The following is a 25,238-nucleotide window of genomic DNA, read 5'->3' on the forward strand; positions in this document are numbered from 1 at the left end:
CCCCAGTGTTCATAGAATGAGTGGTCACCAGTGCAGTCTCGTCAGGACAAAACCAAGAGGTTTATGTCCCCAGACAGGTCCTCAAGAATGCTTTACATACCATGGAGTGATCTTTCCTTTGATAGCCCTTTTGCCTTCTCATTCTGCTTTATTTAAAATGTGCCTCTGGACTCCTTGTTGGGGGCTGGGAGGACACATCACAGTTAAACACAGCTGATGTTAGTGAAAGCAGGGAAAACACATTTTACTCAGTCACTACTAATGGCAGGGGAAAGAGCTGAAAGTCATCCGATTTGTGCACAGGTGATTTGGGTGTTTTAAAGGGAGAATGAATGTGGGGACTGAATAGAGGCAGAGGAGTGAAATTTATCCAGGGTTGGTGAGTGTGAATGTGATGAGGTCAGCTGTGTCCATTAGCTGGCAGTTATCAAAGTTAGGACTAATCTCCCACAGGGACTAGGAGACAGAGGCCCTATCCTTCATGGTTATTACATTTTAAAGACATGGTTCCCAGGTCCTTGGGAGAGATGCTCTGAGTTGTAAGAGCTATGTATTCACAGCTGTAAGCACTTTTTAGTGAGGGCTCCGAGAAAGGGAGGTCAGGGGCATGCTGTCAGGTGTTGGCTAGAACAAATGGTAACTTTTCCTGGTGGTGGTTGAGATTCCACAGGCAGGCATTTTGATGGGGGGCAGGGGCTGGGGTCCTCCTAGGGACATGCCTTAAGCCGCTAGAAGCCATGCTGAAGTTTGGTCAAGTCTCTTAGCACAGGGGTTTGGTTGGAATTATTTTGTGTTGAGAGACCTGCAGTTCTCAGCCATTATGTGCCTGCTTAATTCATTCATCTTCCCAACCACATTCGGAGGTGGGTTCTGTCTCCATTTTATAGAGGATAGTGTGAAAAAGAACCTTCCCTGGGATGTGAAGTCCTCTGCTGGGACTTGAACTTGGTTCTTGATTCCAAGCCATGTTTACCCAAAGGAGTACTTGGTTAACTTTTTAAAAATATTCTTTTTGAAATGTTTATTTATTTTTGAGAAGGAGATTTATTTATATTTGAGTGGGAGCAGTAGAGGGGCAGAGAGAGAGGTGGGGGGCAGAGGATCAGAAGTAGGCTCTGCGTTGACAGGCTGACAGCAGTGAGCCAATGTGGGGCTAGAACTCATGAGCCAGGAGATCATGACCTGAGCTGAAATCAAGAGTCTGCTGCTCAACCGACTGAGCCACCCAGGCGCCCCAATATAGCACAAATTTCTAATCACCATAGAGTGAATTTATCAAGGCTTTTCTACCCTGGCAGCCTTGCGGGTGCCTGATTCAGATGATCTGCCTCCCCAAAGAAAGAAAACTCACTATTTTGCTCTATTCCCACACAATGCTTCTGATATCTGTTGTGCAGTTTTTTTCTGAAAGCAACCAACTCTCTAATGCTCTGGACAACATCTGTGTGTCCTACAATTCAAGTCAGTCTGACACCACCTGGAGTTAGTGCAGACTCCCCAGGTTAAGCACTCAGTCCCACAAGCTTGTCCCTGCTTCAGATGCCAATCACGAGTCTAGACCTCCTATAGTTCTGGCAGACCAGGTGTCAACTGGGGGTTCTCATGACCTCCTTTTTGGATTTGATCATCTGCTAGAATGGCTGACAGAACTCAGGGAATACTTTTACCAGTTTATTATAAGGGACATAATAAAGGATAGAGATGATTGGCCAGATGAAACGGTACATAGGGTGAGATCTAGAAAGGCTCCAGGTACAGGAGCTTCTGTTCCTGTGGAGTAGGGGTGCACAACCCTCATGTCATGTGAATGTATTCACCAACCCAGAAGCTCTCTAGACCCTGTACTTTAGGGATTTTTATGGTGGCTTCATCTTATAGGCATGATCAATTATTAATTCAACCTCCAGCTCCTCTCCCCAGCCAGATGGAGGGTGGGGTGGGGTGGGGTTGAAAGTTCTAAGCTTCTAGTAATGGCTTGGTCTTTCTGGTGACCCATTCTCCATCCTGACGCTATCTAGCCCCCTCCTCACACCAGACATCTCACTGGCTACGAAAAGACACACTAGCTACAAAAAGCAATTAGAGATTTCTCCAGAGACTCCAAGGGTCTTAGAAGATTTTGTGTCAGGAATCAGAGTCAACGTCCAAATATTAGAACAAAAGATGCTCCCAGCACCCCTATCACTTAGGGAATTACAGGGATTTTAGGAGCTCTGTGCCAGGAACTGGGCACAAGACCAACTATATGTCTTATCAAACCACACTCTGTTCTCTTTTGAAGACCAATAGCAGCCAAGAGAGCAATGGAACAACAGCAGACCCAGGCGACATACTGGACAACCCTCAGCTGCCAATTTACCACCTGGTGTATGGCCTCAGTGTGCTGTTGCTAATCTGCATGGGTCTCTGCTTCTCGAAGGCCTTCACCAAACTCACGAGGAAAGCATCCACCGCCCTGCACAGCAAACTCCTTAGCAAGGTATGGGCTTGGGTATTGGCTGCTGTTGCAGGCTGAGCCCTAGCCTTTCCCGCTTTTCTTTCTTTTTTTAATTACTAGACTTCATTTTTTGGAGAAGCTTTTGGTTTAAGAAAAATTAAGTGGAAAGTACAGAGTTCTCATATGCCCCTTACTAATCTCCCAGTTTCTTCTGTTATTAACATCTTGCATTAGAGCAGGATGTTTGTTACAATTGATGAGCTACTATCAATACATTATCATCATCATCATCATCATCATCAGTCCATGGTTTATCTAAAGTCTTCTTTATTCTGTACATTCTATAGACTTGGACAAATATATACTGACATGTATCTGCCATGAAGCATCATACAGAACAGTTTCATGCTGTAAAAATCTTCTGTGCTGTACCACTCATCCCTCCTTTCCCCTCAAATCCTAACAACCACTGATCTTTTTTTACTGTCTCCATAGTTTTTCCCTTTGCAGAATATAGTTGCAAGTGCACGCTGGGCCACTGGGTGGGTGGGAGCAAGCCACAGAATGAGCTGGGTGCCTGGAAACTATCCTGCTGTCAGCAGTGTGATTCTAGAAGGTAGTGTCCCTTGCTGGAGGGCCGGGCACACCAATGTTGGCCTCTGTTGGCTGAATACTGTCACATATAGTGTTGCTTATAATTGTCCCAAGTTCCTTTTCAAGTGGTACTATTATCCTTATTTTACATACAAGAAGTCTGACATCCTTGTGTGTCCTGATGAGAATGTATTATGGTTAAAATACCAAACTGCCTCTTGGAAATATCATTGCTCTCCCCCTCACCAGATGTTACTATGTGCAGGTTCTATGGTGGGCATTGGGCTTACAGTGGTGAATGAACAATTCAGGTATGGTTCAGACCATCATGGCCTTATAGTCTACTGAGGGAGACTGATGAGAAAATAGTCTTGTTGTAACATAGTATGTAAAATTACCTACTGGGTGGGAGCCCATGGAGTCCTAAGAACCTAACCCCAGCATGTAGGTGATGGAGGGAAGGATGGAGTCCAAGCAGCCTTCTTGGAGGAAGGGACCTCTCTGCTGTGACCTGAAGGGTGAGTCACATTCAGCCAGCTTAAATTAGGGGTTGAAGAGAAGCAGAGCATTTCTGGGAAATTTTATGATGCAAATAATTATTATTTATTAATAGTCAAAATGCACTTTCCTTCTCCCTCCCTCCTCCTTTTATTCCTTCCTTTACTTTTGGCCTTAATAGATAGGATTAACTTCTATTTATGTTTTGTTCTTGTGTTACAGCTTGAGAAATACATGGGGAAATGAAGTGGTCAGTTGGTCAGTTGCTCAGTGCCACAAACCTTTAAGAAATGCCTTCTGTAAAGAGTGTGGCTGTGCTGGGGCAGGGTGGTTGGGGAGCCTTGGGAGGTCTGGTCATGGTTTTGCCATTAACTACTTGGGTGACCTTGAGCAAATTGCTGAGCAACCTTCCCTTCTCTGGGCTTCAGTTTTCTCATCCGTAAAATGAGGACATGAACTAGATACTTTTGCTAGAGCCCTTCCAGTACGAAATGTTCTTTGATCTCCAAAGGCCCTCATGTCCACTGCTTTTAGAGACCAAGTTAGGACACCATCTTCAAGAAAGGGCAGTCATGCTTAAATTCTACCCAAGACAACAAGTCATGTGCAATCGCAGTAGTATTGCTGCTACTAATCTTTGGTAATCCTGATGAAAATGGTCCCATTTGTAGAAAATAATAAGTGCTGGTATTAATGGAATGCTAATTAGGATGCAGGAACTGTTCTGAGACTTTTAGTGTGTTACTTCTTCCTCCCTCTCCCTCCCTCCTCCCTTCCTTCAATCCTTTCCTTCCTTCCTTCCTTCCTCTCATAACAGGTTTATTAATATATAATTCATGTAATTATAAAGCTCACCCTTTTAAGCTGCATATCTCAGAGGTGTTTTTAGTCTATTTGCAGACTTGTGCAATCTTCACCATAACTCAGTAAAGTGTTGTTATCATCCCCATTTTACAAATGAGGACATTGAGACTCAGAGGGGTTAAGTAACTTGCCCAAAGTCACACAGCAGTAGGTGGAGGAGTTTGCTAACACTGGAACCCAGGCAGATTGACTATGGAGCTCATGCTTTTAGCCATTGCTCTAAACTGCCACCCTTGCACACCCTTTAGGCTGTATCCTGCATCTCTTCAGGGCTGAGTATAACTGACATCTTCATCAAGTTCCAGAACTATCTCTTGATCTGGGTTGTTTTTGTCACTACAGGTTTTATGCTGCCCCATGAGCTTCTTTGACACAACCCCAACAGGCCGACTCCTGAACTGCTTTGCAGGGGACTTGGATCAGCTGGACCAGTTATTGCCCGTTGTTGCTGAAGAATTCTTAGTCCTGTTTTTGATGGTGGTCGCCATCTTGTTGGTTGTCAGTGTGCTGTCTCCATATATCCTGCTGATGGGAATCATATTAGTTACTGTTTGCCTTATTTATTATATGTAAGTGGGTTCTTTGTGCTTGTGAGCTGGGTCTGTGACTTGGGATACCAGGCTGGTATGTAGAACTGGTTGGTCCCTGAGGAGGACTGCCCAGGTCACTCACTCTCATTCTTGATGCAGGAAGTTTAAGATGGCCATCAACATGTTCAAGAGACTGGAGAACTATAGCCGCTCCCCTCTGCTCTCCCATATCCTCAGTGCTCTGCAGGGCCTGAGCTCCATCCATGTCTATGGAAAAACTGAAGACTTCATCACCAAGTGAGTCCTGTGCTGTCATCTGAGGATGATGGGGCAGTGGGGACTGTGGGAAGCAGGAAGGTGGCAAACAGAGGATCTGGAAATAGTGTTCTCTTCACATTATTTTATTCCATTTATTTCTGAGCTTCCAAGACCTCATCTATAAGATGATGCATATAGGAATAAGAAATATAAGTGATGCAGGAAATATTTGTAAACCTTAAAGACCTGTAGATATTGCATACACATATTAATATAATTAATAGTAAGAAGTGTTGCTGGGTCAGCACTTCTTGCATTGTTCTTTTTCTTTCACTTCCAAACAGGTATCTAATTTTAATAAAATACACGAAGCAATAGCTTTCTAAATAACAGAATTTCCTTCACTATTCATAACTATAGGTTTGTATTCTAAATGCTTGTTGATACAAACAAAAACACCCTATGATCGATGTTGAGCCTTAATTGTATCATATGAACTTACCCATTTGTAAAGATCAATCACACATGATCTGCCTTGAACTATAAGAGGCTCACAGTCTGGTGGAAGACAGGAGACACATACACACATTTTTGTAATAATACAGGGTTAAAAATGACTAATAACATAGGAGAAAAGCAGATAAAAGTCCATAAGGGTTCAGGGGGAACTTTAAAAAAAGAGGGGATGCCTGGGTGGTTCAGTAGGCTAAGCTTCTGACTCTTGATCTCAACTCAGGTCATGATCTCATGGTTTGTGGGATTGAGCCCCACGTCAGTCTCTGCACTGACAGTGTGGAGCCTGCTTGGGATTCTCTCTCTCCCTCTCTCTCTCTGCCTCTCTCTCTCAAAATAAATAAATAAACTTAGGAAAAAAAAGACTTCAAGGGGGAAAGAGGTGGCATTGAGCCATCTGAAATGGGTTTGAAGCCTGGTAAGATTTGAGTGTGGGAGACAGTGTATGTCAGGTTAATTGGAATAATGGATGAACCATGGAACCAAGTCTCTCAGTGGGACTAGAGAGCACTCAAGGACTGTGCAGGTGCTGGGATTGAGGGCATCTTCAAATGATGCATTCATTCACCCACTGGGTGCTCAGAGCCACAGGGAAGATGGTAGTGAATAAGACAGACACAGCCCCTTCTCCAAGGTGGATAGATACTTGGAAGGGGTTGCTTCCCCTCACTCATGAGTAGATCCTGACATTTATTCACTCTTATTGTCCTGGGTAAGGAACTTCCCCTAACTGATGATCAAGGCCTAGGGAAGAGCCTGGGCTGATAAGTCAGTCAGAGCCTACTCCTAGATCTGGGGTCAGGTCAACTCCATGACCGAGAAAGGGGCAGGGAGAAGGCCCCCAAAGATAATTCAGGTTCCTTGGGTGGAGTGGGGAGCCGGATGCTGGAGGAAGCAACCAGTGTCCACTCCCAGGAAACTCTGGGTTAGACAAACACATGTTGTTTTCAGGTTGTCCTTTCTTTCTCAGGTTTAAGAGGCTGAGTGATATACAGAATAACTACATGCTGATGTTCCTGTCTTCCTCGAGATGGATGGCACTGAGGCTGGAGACCATGACCAACCTGCTGACCTTGACTGTGGCCTTGTTTGTGGCTTTTGGCATTTCCTCTGCCCCATATTCCTATAAAGCTATGGCTATCAGCCTCATCCTGCAGGTGAGGGAGGGACTCTCAGATAGTGGGGTTTTGGCTTGTGGCCTGTGGACAGACTCAGGGGTTCATGGGACTTTGATAAGGGTTCATTTGTGGCTTTATGAGTTGTGTGCTTGGCCTTCTGAATCTTCTGCTTTCCTGTTTTCCTGTCACCTCTGAACTGGGAAGTCTATATTTAAAGCTATTTAATGGAATCTTAGAGTATTGGGATTGAATGGAGCCCGCAGGCAGTCCAGTCCAACCCTCTTATTGTGCAGATGGGGACATTGAAGCCCAGAAAGGGAAATATTTGTCTGAATGTATAGAGCACTAGAAGTAGAGCCAGAATGGGGCACCTGGGTGGCTCAGGCAGTTGAACATCTGACTTTGGCTCAGTTCATGATCTCATGGTTCCTGTGTTCAAGTCCTGCGTCGGGCTCTGTGCTGACAGCTCAAAGCCTGGAGCCTGCTTCAGATTCTGTGTCTCCCTCTCTCTCTTTCTGCCCCTCCCCTGCTTGTGCTCTGTCTCTGTCTGTCTGTTTCTCTGTTTCTCTTTCTCTCTCTCAAAAATAAATAAACATTAAAAAATAAAGAAGTAGAGCCAGGGTAAGAACCAGGACCTGTTATTTGCTGTCTGGTATGTTTTCACTTTACTATCATTCGTTGAGTTAACTATCAGGCTTCCTTCAGTTATCTAAGGAGTCATCCAGTCCCTCCCCTGAAACAGATCTTCTCAGACTTTAAAGTGCATAGGACTTGAAGCAGAACACTTTGCCCCAGCCTTGCAGGAATGTTCGGCCTGGGCACTGGTACAACTGACAGGAGGACCATGCTCTAGAGCACAGCCTTGGGTTTTCAGAGTCAGGTCCTGGGTGGGTAGGGTCTTGGAATCTAATTTTAAAAGCAGATTCTCTAGGGGATTCTGATGTAGCAGCCTGCAAAGCTCCTGGCCTGAGTTCCTCCATGTCCACTACACTGGGGCATGAGAGGGTCTAGCTGGCCAAGTTCATGTCTGCAGGGTCAGTCCAGTGGAAGGGCTAGCCACAAGGGCTGTGAGGCCAGAGGCTGGCTTTGCAGCCACCTGGGGGAACACTGGTTACACAGTTCCAGCTCCCCGAGGGGATGCTCATTAACTGCCTTCTCTATGGTCATGTGGCTTTCTCTCTAACTGGCTTTGGGTCTCATGTGTCCCAATGGTGAGGCATCTTTTGGGTATGCCAAGGGGCTCCATCTTGCTCCTTGTTGAGCCCCTGCAGCAGGTATATATTTGCATAAATATGCAGTCCTGTACATGCACAGCCATGCCTGTGTGTGTGGAGACTTCTGCAGGCACCCAGGCCATGCAGGTGGCTGTGCCGTGCTCACACTTGCAGACAGCTTACCAGTGCAACAACATGGAATGTACTGGACACTTGCACTGAGCTAGCACTTTGCTAGGTGCTTGTTGCACTTTCTTGCATTGAATTCTTACTACATTCCACGAGCTATAGAAAAATGGTTAAAATTGTGTGCTTTGGAATGTGGGTTCAAGCCAGGCTCTGCCCATTATTAGCTTTGGGGAAGCCTCTTACCCTCCTTGTACCTGGGGTTCTTCATTTTGTAAAAAGGAGATAATACAAGTTCCAAAATTACAGATTTGTGAGACATGTATAAACATGAGGATTAATGCATGTTGAACACCTAGAACAGTGCTTGGCCCAGAATAAATGCTCAGTAAATGTTAGCTGTTATTGTTCCTCACTTACAGGTAGGAAGTCAGAACTTCAGAGTTCCGTAACTTGCCCTGGTTCCCACAGCTGGTGAGAGATAGGTTTGTCCCTAGTGGGTCACACTCCTCTCCTGTCTGTCTTCCTCTCTCTGACAAACACACATATGCGCATGTGCGCGCACACACACACACACACACACACATGCGTGTGCCAGTGCAGAGTTGCCCCCAAACCTTCCAAAACTCAGGGAGAGGTACCACACTGGTGTCAAAGGGGATCTGGAGTCACCAAGGCCAGATATCCCTCCTGGTTCCTATATGACATGGGCCAGGGGGGCAAAGCTTGGGGCAATGTTATCGTGTGCTGGCCCAGGCAAGAGGGGCGGGGTCTCATCTCTCCCAGGGTGCACTGTGCACATGAGGCACCTCTCAAAGGTCTCCCCAGCTTGTTCCATCACAGGAAACTAGTTAGGAGTTCTGCTGGAGGCCTGACTGCTTCAAAATGGCCCTGGATTTATTTTTTCTTCTCCACGTCTGCTGTCCTGTTCAAGTGTCTCATCTCTATCCTAGGTAGCAACCTCGAAGCCTCCTCTCCTCCCCTTGAAACCCCTCCTGTCTACCTCCTACATCTCACCAGAGTGACCTTTAGTTACAGTTTTCCTGATGTCACTGTCTTGTTTAGAGCCCTCAGAGATTCCCTGTCTCCTTATGCTAAACCTAAGCTATGGGCCGTGCCCTCAGGCCCCTCAAATCTGGCCCTGTGACCCCAGCATACATCTTTCCTCTGGCCACACTGGTGCCTTGCTGACTTCTGCATGCACTCTCGATGAAATTATGTTCAAGCTTTGGGTAGCAGGAATCACACACCATGTTGCTTTGCAACCTTAAGAACTATAAATAATTGAGATGCTCCTGGCCTCCAGCCAGCAAATGCTAGAACCAGTTCAAAATGGCCTTGGCAGTTTGGAGGCTTATTATGTGATGTATCCAGAAGGCTGGGGTAAGCTCTTCTTTGTTAATTTAGTGACCTAGCATGAATCCATGAGCATTCTATCTTTTTGCCCTGGCATCCACATCCTGGCTTCATCCTCAGGATTGTCTATTCAAGGTCACAAAATGGCTGCTGCAGCCCCAAGCAACATATCCTCACCAAATAACCACCAAAAGTTAGAAAGGAGAGAACTTTTTTCATGTGCCCTGTTTTAAGAACAAGGAGCAGCTTCCCAGAATACTCCCATCTGACTCTTCCTCATGCTTCATTGGCCAGAATTGTAGCATGGCTCACACCTTAAACCTATCAATGACAAGAGGAATGGAGTTAACCAAGTCTCCCTGGAGCACCAGGCTGCCAGATGCCTGAGCATAATGGAGGTTGTGCTAGCAAGAAAGGAAAAAGGGACCGGCTACTAACAAGGCAACCAGCCATGTCTGATACACTGACTGGAGGAAAGGCAGTCTCCTTGGGCTCCTTTCCAACTGTCAGTGTCATTTCATTATGGCATCCACCTTCTCTGACTTCTAAAGGGCTTTCCTTCCCCTTCCCATACTCTTTGTTCCAGTCATAGCCGAATGGCATGCAAGGCCTTGAATATATCCTGCTACTTACTATTTTCAGGACTTTGTCCCCTCTCTATGGAGTGCCCTTCTCCACCCATTTTTAACCTGCTAAATCCCACCTCTCCTTAAAATGAAACTCCTGTGCCAACTGCTGCAGGAAGACTTCCCTGTGGCCCTTGTCTGGGGGGACCTTGTCTGGGGGGGTCCTTAATGGCTCCCCATAGTGCCTCCCAGGGTGAAGTACATCCGCTTGTGCTGGCATTCTCTGTTGACCCATCTGTCTCCCCACCTGACTGGGAGCTCCTTGAGGGCAGGGCCTGGGTCTGTTGCAGTTTGGGGCACAGATCCTGGCTTGGCACATGGCATAGAGCCCTCAGGGAGTGTGCTGAATGAATTCATAGTGAACTTATTGTCCAGCACTTTCTTCATGGCCTGTTTGCCCACATCTTGGACCAGGGGGATGGGGAGTATGAAGATTGGGTTCCCCATCTCAGCTCTACCTCCAGGTTCCAGGTGATTCTGTGTATGTTATTTCCCCTTTTGGGCCTCAGTTGTTCTCATCTCTGGTGCCTCCAATTCCTGAGCATCCCTGAGACTCCTTAAAGGCAAGGCCAGAAACAAGGACTTGGGTGTAGGCAGATTATTTGAGATGTGCTCCTAAGAAACATGACTGAGGGAGCAGGAGAGAGAAAGGCAGGGAAGGAGAAACTCTGTTATGGGCAAGTGTCATTGAGATTGCTGTTTCTGGGTCACCACCTCTCAACTCTACTGGCACCTTCTGAGAAGCAAATAGGATGCTCCCTGGATTGTCCCCCAGAGACTGAGGGACAGGAGCCTTCATTTACTGGCTCCTTTCCCCATTAGTTGAGGGTTTGCCCACAGCACTTTCACTCCCCTGTGTTTTGGGGCTGCAACTGTGCATGGACAGAAGGGGCTCCTGTGGTGTGAGTGAAGGTTTTGAGCAGAAAGCAGAAATACACACAAAGGGTACTTGAGGTGGGATAGTGTCAGTGGTGTCTTGCCCAGAACTGCACGCCATCACGCAGCTAACCTCAGAAGTGGGCTTGGGGGGCACCAAAGGTATCTGCTCCACTCTTGTAAGGAAATTGTCTTAGTTTGAGAAGTCACTCAGGAGGGGTGGTGATGAGTGCTTTTTAGGGGCATTGAAATCTTAAGCACACCCCTGTCAGTTTCTTGACCTGATGCTTCTCCTTCACTCCAGCTGGCATCCAACTTCCAGGCCACTGCCCGGGTTGGTTCAGAGACAGAGGCGTACTTCACTTCCGCAGAGAGGATGCTGCAGTACATGAAGGTGGGATGCAGGTCTGGGTTCGGTGTGGGGAGCTCAGGAAGTTTTCACACCCATGTCTGGGGCTCAGCTTCCATGGCCTCTGCAAGCTCCAGCACCCCAGGGGTCCTGAGACTTTTTCAAGAGGCAATTGCAGCCCGTCCCCATCTTCCCTGGACCTGTGGATGTCATTTCTTAGAAACCCTTCCATACTCTATGGCCCATTTTCATCACATCCCCCACAGCTTTCCTGGATGTAGAGAGAATAATCTGCCCTTTTTAGAAATGAGAGTTTTGTCCAAGTATAAAAACAATAATAATGTCAATAATAATTGGTATTATTATTATTATTATTACTTCTATTTGTGTTAGAGTAGTTAAGAACACAGGTTTTAGAGCCAGATCACCTGGGTTCAAGTCCAAGCTTTGCCACTTGAGTCAGCCGTGTAAACTGGGGACAGGTCACTGTATCTACTTCATTGGGTTATTACAAAGATTAAATAACACAATGTGTAAAGCACTTAGTACAGTGCCTGGCTCACAGTAAAGGCTCAATATTTTTATATATAGATTATCTCATGGAACCACAAAACACTTTTATAAGGTTGATTGAATTATCATCCCCCTGGAAGAGGAAACTGAGGCTTGGCCAGGCTCAGCATCTTGCTTAAGATTGCACAGCCAGGGACTGGCAGAGCCTTTAAAACCAGTTCTCCAGCCCCTGTTAATAGGAGCAGAATTTGTGAATCATAGAACTTTGATTTAACATGAAGAGATGCTATTGTACATAGCACCTGTGGTGAAAGGCTGTGACTTGTGGATTGTGCTTCTTTTCCATCATTCAGGCCTCAGGACATACCCAGCTGTGCTTGATTCAGTTATGAGCTTGAAGTCAGGCAGTCCTGGTCTGAGTTCATAAGCTCTATGATCTTAAATAAGTCATTTAACCCATTTGAGCCTCTATTTCCTTGTGTGTGAAATGCATTTAAAATTACTTACCTCATTGATAAGGATAGAGGGAGCATAAGTCTGCACAAGGCCGCTGAGCTATAAAACATGCCCCAAAGGGGTCAGTTAGCTCTGCTGCCTTTATTGTTCTAGATTCTATTTCTTTAGAGCCTCACATAATAAATTAGAATAAGTTCTCTATGTTAATAACAGGGGGGCTAGCCAAATGGTCTCTCACTTTTTGGGGTTAAAATTATGTGCATGTCAGGTAAGTGGAGCAGGATGTTCCTCTTGGGGTGCTCCTGCGATTACACAGCTGGTGGCTTGAGCCCAGTGTGAGCCAGGCTGGGGTGGGTTACACACCCAACAGCTGGAAGCCAGTGGGTCAGCAGGAGATAGGCAGAGATTAATGATAACTATTTATTTCTTTTTCTTTCTTCAAAAATGAGATGTGTGTCCCTGAGGCTCCTTTGCACATAGAAGGCATGAGCTGTCCCCCTGGGTGGCCACAGCATGGAGAAATCACATTCCAGGATTATCAGATGAAATACAGAGACAACACACCCATTATCCTTAATGGCATCAACCTGACAATTCATGGCCAAGAAGTGGTGGGCATCGTGGGAAGGACAGGCTCTGGTGAGTGGCATGTCCTGGGGCACCCCCTGTCCTCAACTTTGACCTGTGGGTGTTGGACCTATTTCCAGGCATGTGTTTACTCAGTGACCCCACAGATGTTTATTGGGCCCTCACTTTATACCATGCACTAGTAAACAGAACCCAAGGTCCTGCTATCATGGAAAAAGTCCTGCTTTTCCACTGGAAAAGATAGGTGTTAAGTCATCAAATTAGGAAATAAATAAGGTAATTACAGATTGTGATGAATGTCATGGAGGAAGTAAAAGGGTGCCATTAACAGAGTAATGGGGCTGAGCTCTGGTGAGCTACAGTGGCCTGGGCTCTGAGGCCAGCATTTTAGCTGAGCCAGGAAGGATGGATAGGGTGCAGGGGAGGAGTGTTTCAAGCAAGGGGCATTACAGGGCTCTGTTAGGGCGAAGAGCAGGTCCAGGAGTGAAGTCCGGGTCCTGCTTCTCCTTCCTTCTTATCATTCCTAGACCTCTCTTATCAGCCTCCTTCTTTGTCCTCTCCGTTATGACTTCTTTCCCTCCCTTCCTCTCTTATTACTTTTGGGAGGTCTGGTCTAAGTGTAGCTCCCTTCTTTTTTACATTGTTCAAAGACGCTCCTCAGACTTGATTCTTGCCCCACTCTTGTGTGCCTAGGAGCTGCCTCCTCCAGGTAGACCTCTAGGAAGACAAGAACCTTCATGGGTCTCCACTTCCTCAGGCCCCCTGCAGGCCTTGCACTCCTGCTAGGTGAAGAGCTTCTACCTGTGTTCTTTGGTGTGTCCTTCCCTTTCTACTTCTTGCCTGCAATTGGCCTGAGAGGGCTGCAGTCTGACGTAGAGAAGCTACTATGGGTCTAGGATGTGATGAAGAAAGGTGAGGAGGGCAGAATGTTGAACTGGAGAGCACTGTTCTCTCTCAAGGAAGCAGCCGCACTTAGCTCCTGCTGCTTGTTATGTGGGAGGATGTGGGACTAGTGTTGCCAGTTCTAGGATTCAAGAAGAGCATGCTATTTGAAATTTTGTACATAGGAAAAAAAAAGAAATTTTGTACATAGGATCTTTGGATTTTTTAAATGCTGGCAAAAATTTAGAAAATAACACTAGCACTGTGTGTGTGAAACAGAATATATGAATGGCTGGATATACCCAGGGGCTCCAGTTGTGCCCTCTGATCTAAGCTGTAAAAAATCTGCTCATGGTTTGGGGCACTAGTTGGAGCAGAGACTCCACTCCTCTTCTGCTCTCTCAGGGCTCAGGATGACAAAGGATGGGCCATGGAGGGAAGCAGGTCAGGTGTGAACTCCAGGTGTGGCCTGTGCTGCTTCTAGTGCAAATCAGGAAACTGCCTTTAGTGCCCCTGCATATTTCTTGCCCAACAGGGAAGTCCTCCTTGGGAGTGGCTCTCTTCCGCCTGGTGGAGCCTGCAGCAGGCCGGATTCTCATAGATGGTGTGGACATCAGCAGTATTGCCCTGGAGGACCTGCGGTCCAGGTTCTCAGTTGTCCCTCAAGATCCTGTCCTGCTTTCAGGAACCATCAGGTAAAGCAGAGGATGGGGTCCTGGGAGGGGTGGCAGGACCAGGATGCCAGGGCTGGGCTGTCTTTGGTTAGCTGGTGCCCAGTGCTCCAGTTTTGGGGCCTCTGATCTCTTGGCAAGCTGGGCCACTCACTGGGACTCACTGAAATGTTCCTGAAGATTGAATGAAGCCCTGATATACACAAGAGCACTTTGTAAACTATAATGTGGTAAACAAAAGAAAGGCATAATTTTTAGTTTTTTAAAAACTGATGGGATTGGTCAGATTTTAGTTCACCATTAAGCATTTGCATTTTGGCTACCACTTTATTCTTTTATGTCTAGATGTGGTTTATTCTCTTCTCTCCTCCCACTGGATAAAGCTGAAGGAGCCATTTAGGCTAGATGTTAGGGAACATTTCTTCACAGGATACACATTCCAGGCAGAGGAGAAGTGAACAAGAATCCAGGCAGTTCAGTCAGCAAAGCAGATGGAACTGGATCTTTCAGCCTCTTCACCTTTCTATTTCCTCAGATGTCAACTCTGGGACTAAACTTTATCCAGATTCATACTCCTACTTAACAGTGTACATTAAAGCTATGTTGGAACATTAAGGCATGGAGATTGAGGAAGTCTAATGCATTAAAAGTGAAGCTAGATTCCTCATGTTTTAGGGATGTTTAAGGGGCATTATCAGAGGCAAGAGGATAAACTGACCCCTAGAGCTCCGTTCAATCATTTATTCATTTACTCATTATTACTTCCTCCCTTTCTTCCCCTCCTTGCTTTCTTCCTCCCTTCTGCCTCCTTCCTTCTCTCCCTCCCTTTCATTTCTTCCTTCTATCCCTCCCTCCCCTTCCTTCCTCTGTCCCCTTCCTTCCTTCCTTCCTTCCTTCCTTCCTTCCTTCCTCCCTCCCTCCCTCCCATTCCTTTCTTTCTTCCCTCTCCTTCCTTTCCTCCCTCCCTTTCCTACTTCCTTCCTTCCATCCTTCCTCTCTCCCTCTCTCCCCCCTCCCTTCTTTCATTCATTTAATTTACCTTCCTGAGGCTTTCCTAGGTCCAGACATTGTACTAAGGCCTGAGGACACTTGGATGAATGATCACTGCCTGTACTCCTCCTGAGGAGTTCAGAATGTAGTCATGGGGTGGGTGGGTGGGTATAGAGACATAAGAACCAACAGATTATAATACAAGGGGATATTTACCAGATCAGAGATATGAACAAAGTGTGAAAGGAGCCCAGAAGTAGGTCAAATAGCCCTACTTGGGTGAATCCAGAAAGGCTCCATAGAGGAAAGGATATTTGAGCAGAGCCTTGAAGGATAAGTAGGAGGTTGTCTGGAAGAAAAAGGGGAGAAAGACTTTTTAGGAAGAGTGCATAGTATGTGCACAAACAGGGGACTTTAAAATGGTTGTGTTAGGGGAATGAGATAATATTTAGTGATAGATCTCTGTGTTAAGCTAGAACCTGGACAAATCTATTGTGCCTTGGTATAGGTGTATTAAAAATATGAATTAACATTTTTTGAGCATTTATATGTGCTAGCCCATGCTTTAATGTTCTGTCTCATTTAACTGTCACCCCAACCCTATGAGGTAGGCACTACTGTTACCTTACTTTATAGGGGAAGACACTGAACTTAGACAGGAAAAGTGACTTGTTTCAGGAGACACACAAGTAAATGGTAAAGATGAGGTATAACTCCAGGTAGTATCATGCCTTAGCCAGTGATATTCCCCCCTTGCAGCAGGGAGAAGTGTGAACTAGAATAGAGGAGACCTGGGTTCTCTATCCATTACAGTTTCATCTATCTCTGAGTGTCTCTGATTCTAGCCTGTCTCTCAGACTGACTTGTGGTGTGACCTTGAACAAGCATTTAACACTGATAAGCCATAATTTCCCCATCAACCAAAGGGGTATACCCATCCCTTGAGGGGAAAGGGTGTCAATGAGTCTGTCTATGAAAATGTTTTGGAGACTATCAAATATCATGCAGATAAGACATTCTACCTCCTGCTTTAATACAATCTAGCCCTACACACAAAATGTGTGTGTCTGCCAAAACTGGGGACAGATAAAGCAGAGATTAAGAATAGGTTTTAATCAGAGGTGCCTGGCTGGCTCAGTTGGTTAAGCATGTGACTTCAGCTCATGTCATGATCTCGCAGTTTGAGAGTTTATGAGGTTGAGCCCTGCATCAGGCTGACAGTTCAGAGCTTGGAGCCTGCTTCAGATTCTCTCTCTGTCTCTCTCTCTCTCTCCCTCTCTCTGCCCCTCACCTACTTGTGCTCTCTCTCTCTCAAAAATAAATAAAACATTAAAAAATATTTTGGAGAAAAAGAATAGGTTTTAATCAGGACTGAGTGGTTGCATAACGCAGGAGAATTAATAATGTTGCCTATGCCAAATGAAAGTGAAAACTTTAATGGGTATAAAGTCCAGGTAGATCCCAACCTGATGTTGCTTGGATGATCGATTAGGATTTTTTTCACTGCAAAAGACAGAAAAATCAACCCCACCACAGTGAGATACCACTTCACTCCTACTGGGATGGCTATAATGAAAAAAGAAAAAGGAACATAATGAGTGTTGGCAAGGATGTTGAGAAACTGGAACTCACATTCACTGTTGGTGGGAATATAAAATGGTACAGCCTCTGTGGAAAACAATTTGGCATTTCCTCAAAAGTTAAAAATAAAATTACCATATGATCCAGCAATTCTTCTTCTAGGTAGATACTTAAAAGAGGTAAAAGTGGGACTTGAGCAAATATTTGTATATCAGTGTTATATAGACTGTTCAATGGTTGCGTGTGGTTATGGAACACTTCTCTTCTTATATGGCAGATTCAACCTAGACCCCTTTGACCGCTACACAGATGAGCAGATATGGGATGTCTTGGAGAGGACATTCCTGAGCATGACAGTAAGTAGCTCCAAGACCCGATTTTTAGTTTTAGCCTGCCTCTTCAACAGCGGTGCCTGTTGGTCCTTTGGGGCTCATCACATGATATTCCAGATGCTACCATTTTGGGGCATAGATAAAATAATCTCATGGAGATGAGATGATTTTGGATTCCTAAATAAAGTCTGATGGCACTCAGACACTAACAGTGAACCAGGCATGTTCTAGGCTCAGGGGACACAGCAAAGGCAAGGTAGGTAAAGTGTTTGCCCTCTTGGTGCTTACATTCAATGGGAGATAAACACAACAAATAAATGGACACATGAGATACTTTCAGGTAGTAACAACAGTTACTTCAGTCAGGGAGCAGCTCTTTTATGTGGAATGGCCAAGCTAGGCCCCTTTAAAGATGGGGCATTTGACCTGAGATCAAATGTTGAGGGGGCAGTAGGGTGCAGATCTTCAAGAGAACATTCCAGCACAGGAGCTAGCATATACAAAGACCCTGAGATGGGAGTGAGAGAGGCACAGATAAGGAAGAGAAATATCAGCGATTGGAGTATAGAGAGATGAGGAGTATTACAAAGTGTGATAGGGGAGGTCTGATGGGGTCAAGTTAGGTCTCACCCCACAGTGGCCTGCATGCCCACATGCCTATGTAGTCTATATCTCATTTTCCCTGATATTACAGATCTCAAAGTTACCCCAAGGACTGCAAGCAGAAGTTGTGGAAAGTGGCAGAAACTTCTCTGTGGGGGAGAGGCAGCTGCTCTGCATTGCAAGAGCACTCCTTCGCAACTCCAAGGTGAGACCACAGATGGTGCCCAGTTTGGGTAACCACACTGGCTATTTCTCCCTCCATCTCCACGGGACAGTGGGTGCTATGCTATACATTTTCCCACAAATACACAACAGGCTTCCTCATGTCACCGATTGCTAATCTGCCCATATCTTGAGTGTGGGGGGCACTCACGCTGGGCTCTCTCAAAACTCTGATACCCTGCAGCTAAGCTGAATGATCCACCACTGGAACTAAATCATGATGCATTTCCCTTAAAAAAGTTAAAGTTGAGAAGCTTATTAATTTAACAGTTTTCTATCATATATTCTTTTTAAAACTTGGGTATAAGACATTCCCTTGTCTTTTTTTTTTTTTTTTTGAGAGAGAGAGAGGGCACAAGTAAGCAAGGGGCAGAGAGAGAGAGAGAGAGAGAGAGAGAGAGAGAGAGAAGTGGGGCCCACACTCACCTAAAGTGGGGCTTGAGCTCATTTGATGCAGACTTGAACTCATAACTGTGAGATCATGACCTGAGCCAAAGATGCTTAACCAACAGAGCCACCCAGACGCCCTCCCTTGTCTTTGTTAGAGCTGGAAATCAGATGATAGCTGTTCCAGAGCTAATTAATTAAAGTTTCAGATGTAGAATTTAGTGATTCGTCACTTACATACAACACCCAGTTCTCACCACAAGTGACAAGTGCCCTCCTTAATACCCATCACCCATTTAACCCATCCTCTTACCAACCTCCCCTCCAGCAACCCTCAAGTTTGCTCTCTATAGTTGAGATTCTATTTTCTGGTTTGCCTCTCTTTATTTTTTTCTCCCTATGTTCACCTGTTTTTTTCTTAAATTCCACATATGAATGAAATTATATGGTATTTGTCTTTTTCTGATTGATTTATTTCACTTAGCATAATACTCTGTAGCTCCATCCATATCACTATAAATGCAAGATTTCATTCTTTTTGATGACTAATATTTATGTAAATATAAATATATATAAATATATAATATAAATAAATATAAATACATATATATGTGTGTGTGTGTATATATATATATATATATATATATATATATATGCCAAATCTTTTTTTATCCATTCATTGGTTGATGGATATCTGAGCTCTTTCCATAGTTTGGCTATTGTTGATAGCACTGCTATAAACATTGGGGTACATGTGCCCCTTCAAATCAGCACTTCTGTATCCTTTGGATACATACCTAGTAGTGCAATTGCTGGATCATAAGGTAGTTCTATTTTTAACTTTTTGAGGAACCTACCTGTGCTAGTCAGGAGCAAATTTTCTCAAATTATGTCACACACAGGTACTCATATGTACACATATATCCAAAGGATACAAAAATATAGATTTGAAAGCGTAAATGTATCCCATGATTATAGCAGCTTTATCAACAATAGCCACACTATGAAAAGAGCCCAGACGTCCATCAACTGATGAATGGGTAAAGATTTGGTATATATATATACATTGGAGTATTATTCAGCAATCAAAAAGAATGAAATCTTGCCATTTATAATGATGTAGATGGAGCTAGAGTGTATTATGCTAAGCGAAGTAAGTCAGTCAGAGAAATACAAATACCACATGACCTCACTCATATGGAATTTAAGAAACAAAACAGATGAACATATGGGAAGGGGAGGGGAAAAGAGAGAGGGAAACAAACAATAAGAGACTCTTAATGATGGACAACAAACTGAGGGCTGATGGAGGGATGTGGATGGGGGATGGGCTAGATGGGGGATAAGGTATTAAGGAGGGCACTTGTGATGAGCATTGAGTGTTGTATGTAAGTGATGAATCACTAAATCCTACTCCTGAAATCAATATTGCACTGTATGTTAACTAACTAGAACTTAAATAACAATTAAGAAGAAAAGCAGGCAGAGCTCAGTGGGGTTGGAAGCTTGGGGGAAGGTTTCACAGGAAGAACTATTCCCCTCTTTCTAGCAGCGATGAAAAACAGAATTTGCAATATGCATGTAGCAATTTCTTAACTACTTACTTTCTAATTTTATGGTTACTAGGCTACTGGTGCCAAAGTTGCTTTCTCTATATTGTTTCCCAAATTTGAGTCATCACTTTATGACTTTTGTCATATCTACATACAGTCTCTCCTTTGGCTTATCTGCGATGATCCCCCCCCCCATTTTTTTTTTTAAACAGCCTTATTCTAGGGGCTCCTGGGTGGCTCAGTCAGTTGTGTCCCAACTCTTGATTTAAACTCAGGTCATGATCTGAGGGTTGTGAGATCAAGCCCTGTGTCCAGCTCTGTGATGAGTGGGAGCCTGCTTAGGATTCTCTCTTTCTGTCTCTCTCTCTGCCTCTCTTGCCCACTTGCATGCGCTCTCTCTCTAAAAAAAATAATAAAACCAAAAAAAGCCTCATTCTATACAGTAACAGTTGTGAAATCATATTTCTGTGCTAGTTATATTTTTCTAATGCATATGGTTAATAAAATAAAATAAAAATGTTAAAGTAAAGAGAATGTTTATCCATATACTAGCCACACCATCTCATGTGCCATCCGAGGGTGTGCATATGCCTCACTTTGGGAAATGCCGGTCTGTGTTAATTCAGGCAAATAGGAAGGCAGTTCATAAAACAAGAAGTTGTGACTGGGACATTTTCATTTTCAAGAACTTAATTCTCTGGTTACAAAAAAAAAAGCTCTTGGTCAAGACCTAACATTCTCTTCAACATAATGGACAATTAGAGCTCAGAGTAGGTTTTAAACTCAATTCAAATCTTTCCATCTTTCACCTAAGGGACTCAGTGGGTTAGTGGTAGACCCAGGTCTAGATCCAGGGCTCAGGGCCAGAGGAAGCTGCCTTCACCCCTGTTTTGTGTCCACCAGATCATCCTTATTGATGAAGCCACAGCCTCCATTGATGTGGAAACCGATACCCTGATCCAGCACACAATCCGTGAAGCCTTCCAGGGCTGCACAGTGCTGGTCATTGCACACCGCATCACCACTGTGCTCAATTGTGACCGCATCCTGGTCATGAGCAACGGGAAGGTGAGACTTGAGTCCCTGGGGCAGTGGGAGGACGGGTGCTCAGGCTAGCACCCCAAGGAGGCCTTTGGATCCTTCAAGACTGAGCTCAGTGGTGTCCCTCCCCTCTCCTCCTTTCTCACTCTCCCAGGTTGTAGAGTTTGACAGGCCTGAGGTCCTGCAGCAGAAGCCTGGGTCTGTGTTTGCTTCCCTGTTGGCAACAGCCAATTCTTCACTGAGCTAAAGGGGACTGGTGACTGCATGGAGGCTGATGGCACAGCCAAGTGCAGCTGTGAGGCCTGCTGTCTATGACCTTCTTGTGTAGAGATGGCTACTTCTCTTGAAAGCAGGGCTGAAACATGCTCAAGGGTGCTGGTAATGGGACAGAAAAGAAGATTGAGGGGAGCAAAACCTGGAATAGGCCACTCTGTGGCTCCCCAGACCTGAGAACCACCGCACACCATTTGAGACCATGTGGACAAATCATCATGTGCCTCTTTTTAACTGATATGTTGAGTAATTTCATAATAATGTGAAACTTTATTATGGTTTCTGGATCTGTGTGAAAAGTATTGAAAATGCTGTATTGATTTTGTAAAAAGAAAAAAAAACAACAAAAGAAAAAGTTACATTGTCTATTCTGCTTTTTTGTTAAGCTAGTACTCCATTCAGCTGCAGGGAAGAGAGATTCCCTCAAACTGACTTCTGGAAAAGGGACTTCATTGGTTAATGTAATGGAAAGGTCCAGAGAAAGTTCTAGGTTGGGAGCCAGTACCTAAAAGACATCTGCCCTGTGAACTCTGCCTCTTCTTCTCTCAGTGATACTCTTCTTTAATGGCCTTACTCTTTGACCTTCTCTCTCCTCATGGTGGTAGCAAGGCTGCCAACAGCACTAGCCTCACGTCCTACCAGCTTAGCACCCTGGAAAGAAGTTTCCCCAGATGATACCAGGAAAAGTTTCACGGCTAAATTTCATTGGGCCGACTTGGGCCATGTGCTCATCCTGAACAAGTCACATGCTAGGCTGCTAGATACAGTGACTGCTCAGGCCCAAGTCACCTGTCCACACCTGGACCTGGGGATGGGGTCAGCTGCCCTGAATCATATGGACTGAGAATGGAGGGGGTTATTTCTCCAAAATAAATTTGGGGTATTCTTACTACATGAAGGAGAAATGTATATAGAAGCTGGGCAGGCCCCAAATAGTAGTTGTCTACCATGTTTATTTACTGATTAGAGCATAAACGGGTGGAAAAAGGGTTAGTTTATAATATGTGCCAACTGGAAAAAAGATTACTTATCTCCCCACTCCTCCAATAGCAAAGGTAATTATTTTCAACTTACCTCTAAGAGGAGCTCATTGGTGGGAGCAAAATGTTTCAAAGTATTTCCTTTTTGTTTTCAGATTATAGTGTTTGATTTGGTCAAAAGAAAAACTGACTCAATGGGGCACCTGGGTGGCTCAGTAGGTTAAATGTCCAACTTTGGCTCAGGTCATCATCTTGCAGTTCGTGGGTTTGAGCACCGCATTGGGCTCTGTGTTGACAACTTAGAGCCTGGAGCCTGCTTCAGATCCCGTGTCTACCTCTCTCTCTCTGCCCCTCCCCTGCTCACACTCTGTCTCTCTACCAAAAATAAATAAACATTAAAAAAGAAAAAGAAAGGTTGACTCAGTAAGCAATTATATCCTGCTCTGTTTCTTGCCCTGGGGTAGGTAGTGCGGGTGTAATGATGTCCCTTTGCTCATGGAATTTGGAATCTTATGAGAGTGAACAGTAAACAGATGGTTCCAGAACTGAGTGGCAGGAGGCGAGGACAAGGTTCAGGAGATGTGCACAATTAGAGCAGGCTTTCGGGTAGAAGCAAGGTTGTGGTTTGCTGAGACATGAAAACTGAACAAACATTTGCTGGGGCAAGGAAGAGTGTTCTAGGCAGAGAGAACAGCAAACAAATCCCCATGAGAAAGAACTGTGACAAGGTGATGCAATCTTTGGACCAGAGGACAAAGCTTGAGTCCCAAAGTTAGTGACACATATGCATCACCTTCTATTCCCTTCCTGGGGTTTTTAGGTAGCCCCTGCTTCTCTTTTTAAGGCCATTCCCAGGTGAGTGTCTTTTCTCTCTTAAAAATCCCTTTGCCCAGTTTATCCCTTTCACCTCTGCCCTTGCCTTTATCTTCTTAGGCTCTGAAGAGTGCCTGGGAGCCCCTCTTGCTCCTCTCCATTGCAGTGCTGGGGTCACAGAGCTGCTCATCTGCAAGTTGAAAGTGACTCTATTCACCCTGCTCTGCCCCCTCCCAGAGCTGCTATGGGACAACTACATGCACCACTTGTGAGAGGGACCTCCAAAACCTGAGTGCCACTCTGCCATGCTACTTCCCTAACGCCAGATTTAGCAACCATATCTTCCTCAAGTTGGCCAGCAGATGGCAGACTCTTCCCAAAAATGAGAGGAGAGACTGCAGGTTTCAGATCTAGATCTACTGAAGTCCACCAGGGGAAGTGTGGACCCCTGAGGTAGAGCACAGAAGCAAAAGCCCACTTCCACTCTGTCTTCAGGGCCCCATCTTACCTTCCCCTGAAACAGCCTCTCTTCCTGGAATGGTTCTCAACCTTGGCTGAACATTGGAATGACCTAAGGAATCTTTAAAACACTGATGTCCAATTGAGGTTTTGATTCATTGATTTAGAATGGAGACTGAGACTGGGGATTTGTAAAGCTTTAGGAATTTAACGTGCTGCAAAACTTGAGAACCACTGGCTCAAAACAGCAATAAAACAGAGCTTTTCGAAAAATTATATGTGTATTTTAACAATATTGGTAATATTTTATTTTCTAAGCTGAGTGGTTAAGTATATGACTTTGTTACTGCTAGAACTGATACATGAATTCAGCAAAGTCAGGGTACAAAATCAATGTACAGAAATTCATTGCATTTTTATACACCAATAATGATGCAACAGAAAGAGAAATAAAGAAACTGATCCCATTTACAATTGCACCAAGAACCATAAAATACCTAAGAACAAACCTAACCAAAGATGTAAAAGATCTGTATGCTGAAAATTATAGAAAACTTATGAAGGAAATTGAAGAAGACACAAAGAAATGGAAAAACATTCCATGCTCATGGATTGGAAGAATAAATATTGTCAAAATGTCAATACTACCCAAAGCAATCTACACATTCAATGCAATCCCAATCAAAATTGTACTGGCATTCTTCTCAAAACTAGAACAAACAATCCTAAAATTTGTATGGAACCACAAAGACCCCAAAAACCCAAAAAAATATTGAAGAAGAAAACCAAAGCAGGAGGCATCATAATCCCAGACATTAGCCTCTACTGCAAAGCTGTAATCATTAAGACAGTATGGTACTGGCACAAAACAGACACATAGACCAATGGAATAGAATAGAGAACTCAGAATTGGACCTACAAATGTATGGCTAACTAATCTTTGACAAAACAGGAAAGAGTATCCAATGGAAAAAAGACAGTCTCTTTAGCAAATAGTGCTGGGAGAACTGGACAGCAATATGCAGAAGAATGAAACTAGACCACTTCCTTGCACCATACACAACAATAAACTCAAAATGGTTGAAAGACTAAATGTGAGATGGGAAACCATCAAAACCCTAGAGGAGAAATTGGGCAACAACCTGTTTGACTTCAGCTGCAGCAATTTCTTGCTCAATACATCTCCAAAGGCAAGGTAATTAAAAGCAAAAATGAACTATTGGGACCTCATCAAGATAAAAACTTCTGTACTGCAAAGGAAACAATCAACAAGACTGAAAGGCAACCAACAGAATGGGGACAGATATTTGCAAATGACATATTGGATAAAGTGTTAGTATCCAACATTTATAAAGAACTTACTAACCTCAACACCCAAAACACAAATAATCCAGTGAAGAAATAGGCAAAAGACATGAATAGACCCTTTTCCAAAGAAGACATCCAGATGGCCAACAGACACATGAAAAGATGCTCAACATCACTCATCATCAGGGAAATACAAATCAAAGCCACACTGAGATACCACCTCACAC

The 25,238-nt window shown here is 44.5% G+C and overlaps 1 protein-coding gene across 1 annotated transcript in view; it reads left to right on the forward strand.

Moving 5' to 3' along the window:
- Positions 1 to 22,454, forward strand: part of ABCC11 (ATP binding cassette subfamily C member 11) — a 69,278-nt gene extending 46,824 nt beyond the window's left edge. The window contains exons 20-30 of the mRNA XM_030298640.1: positions 2,282 to 2,479; positions 4,736 to 4,962; positions 5,083 to 5,220; positions 6,665 to 6,851; positions 11,315 to 11,404; positions 12,778 to 12,967; positions 14,334 to 14,493; positions 17,318 to 17,396; positions 18,067 to 18,180; positions 21,041 to 21,205; positions 21,333 to 22,454. Of these exons, the coding sequence (XP_030154500.1) occupies positions 2,282 to 2,479; positions 4,736 to 4,962; positions 5,083 to 5,220; positions 6,665 to 6,851; positions 11,315 to 11,404; positions 12,778 to 12,967; positions 14,334 to 14,493; positions 17,318 to 17,396; positions 18,067 to 18,180; positions 21,041 to 21,205; positions 21,333 to 21,425 (1,641 nt within the window). The 3' untranslated portion in view covers positions 21,426 to 22,454. The remainder of the gene's footprint in view (positions 1 to 2,281; positions 2,480 to 4,735; positions 4,963 to 5,082; positions 5,221 to 6,664; positions 6,852 to 11,314; positions 11,405 to 12,777; positions 12,968 to 14,333; positions 14,494 to 17,317; positions 17,397 to 18,066; positions 18,181 to 21,040; positions 21,206 to 21,332) is intronic.
- Positions 22,455 to 25,238: the final 2,784 nt, after the last annotated feature.

This window comes from Lynx canadensis, chromosome E2 (genome assembly GCF_007474595.2).
Source record: "Lynx canadensis isolate LIC74 chromosome E2, mLynCan4.pri.v2, whole genome shotgun sequence".
Taxonomy (NCBI): Eukaryota; Metazoa; Chordata; class Mammalia; order Carnivora; family Felidae; genus Lynx; species Lynx canadensis.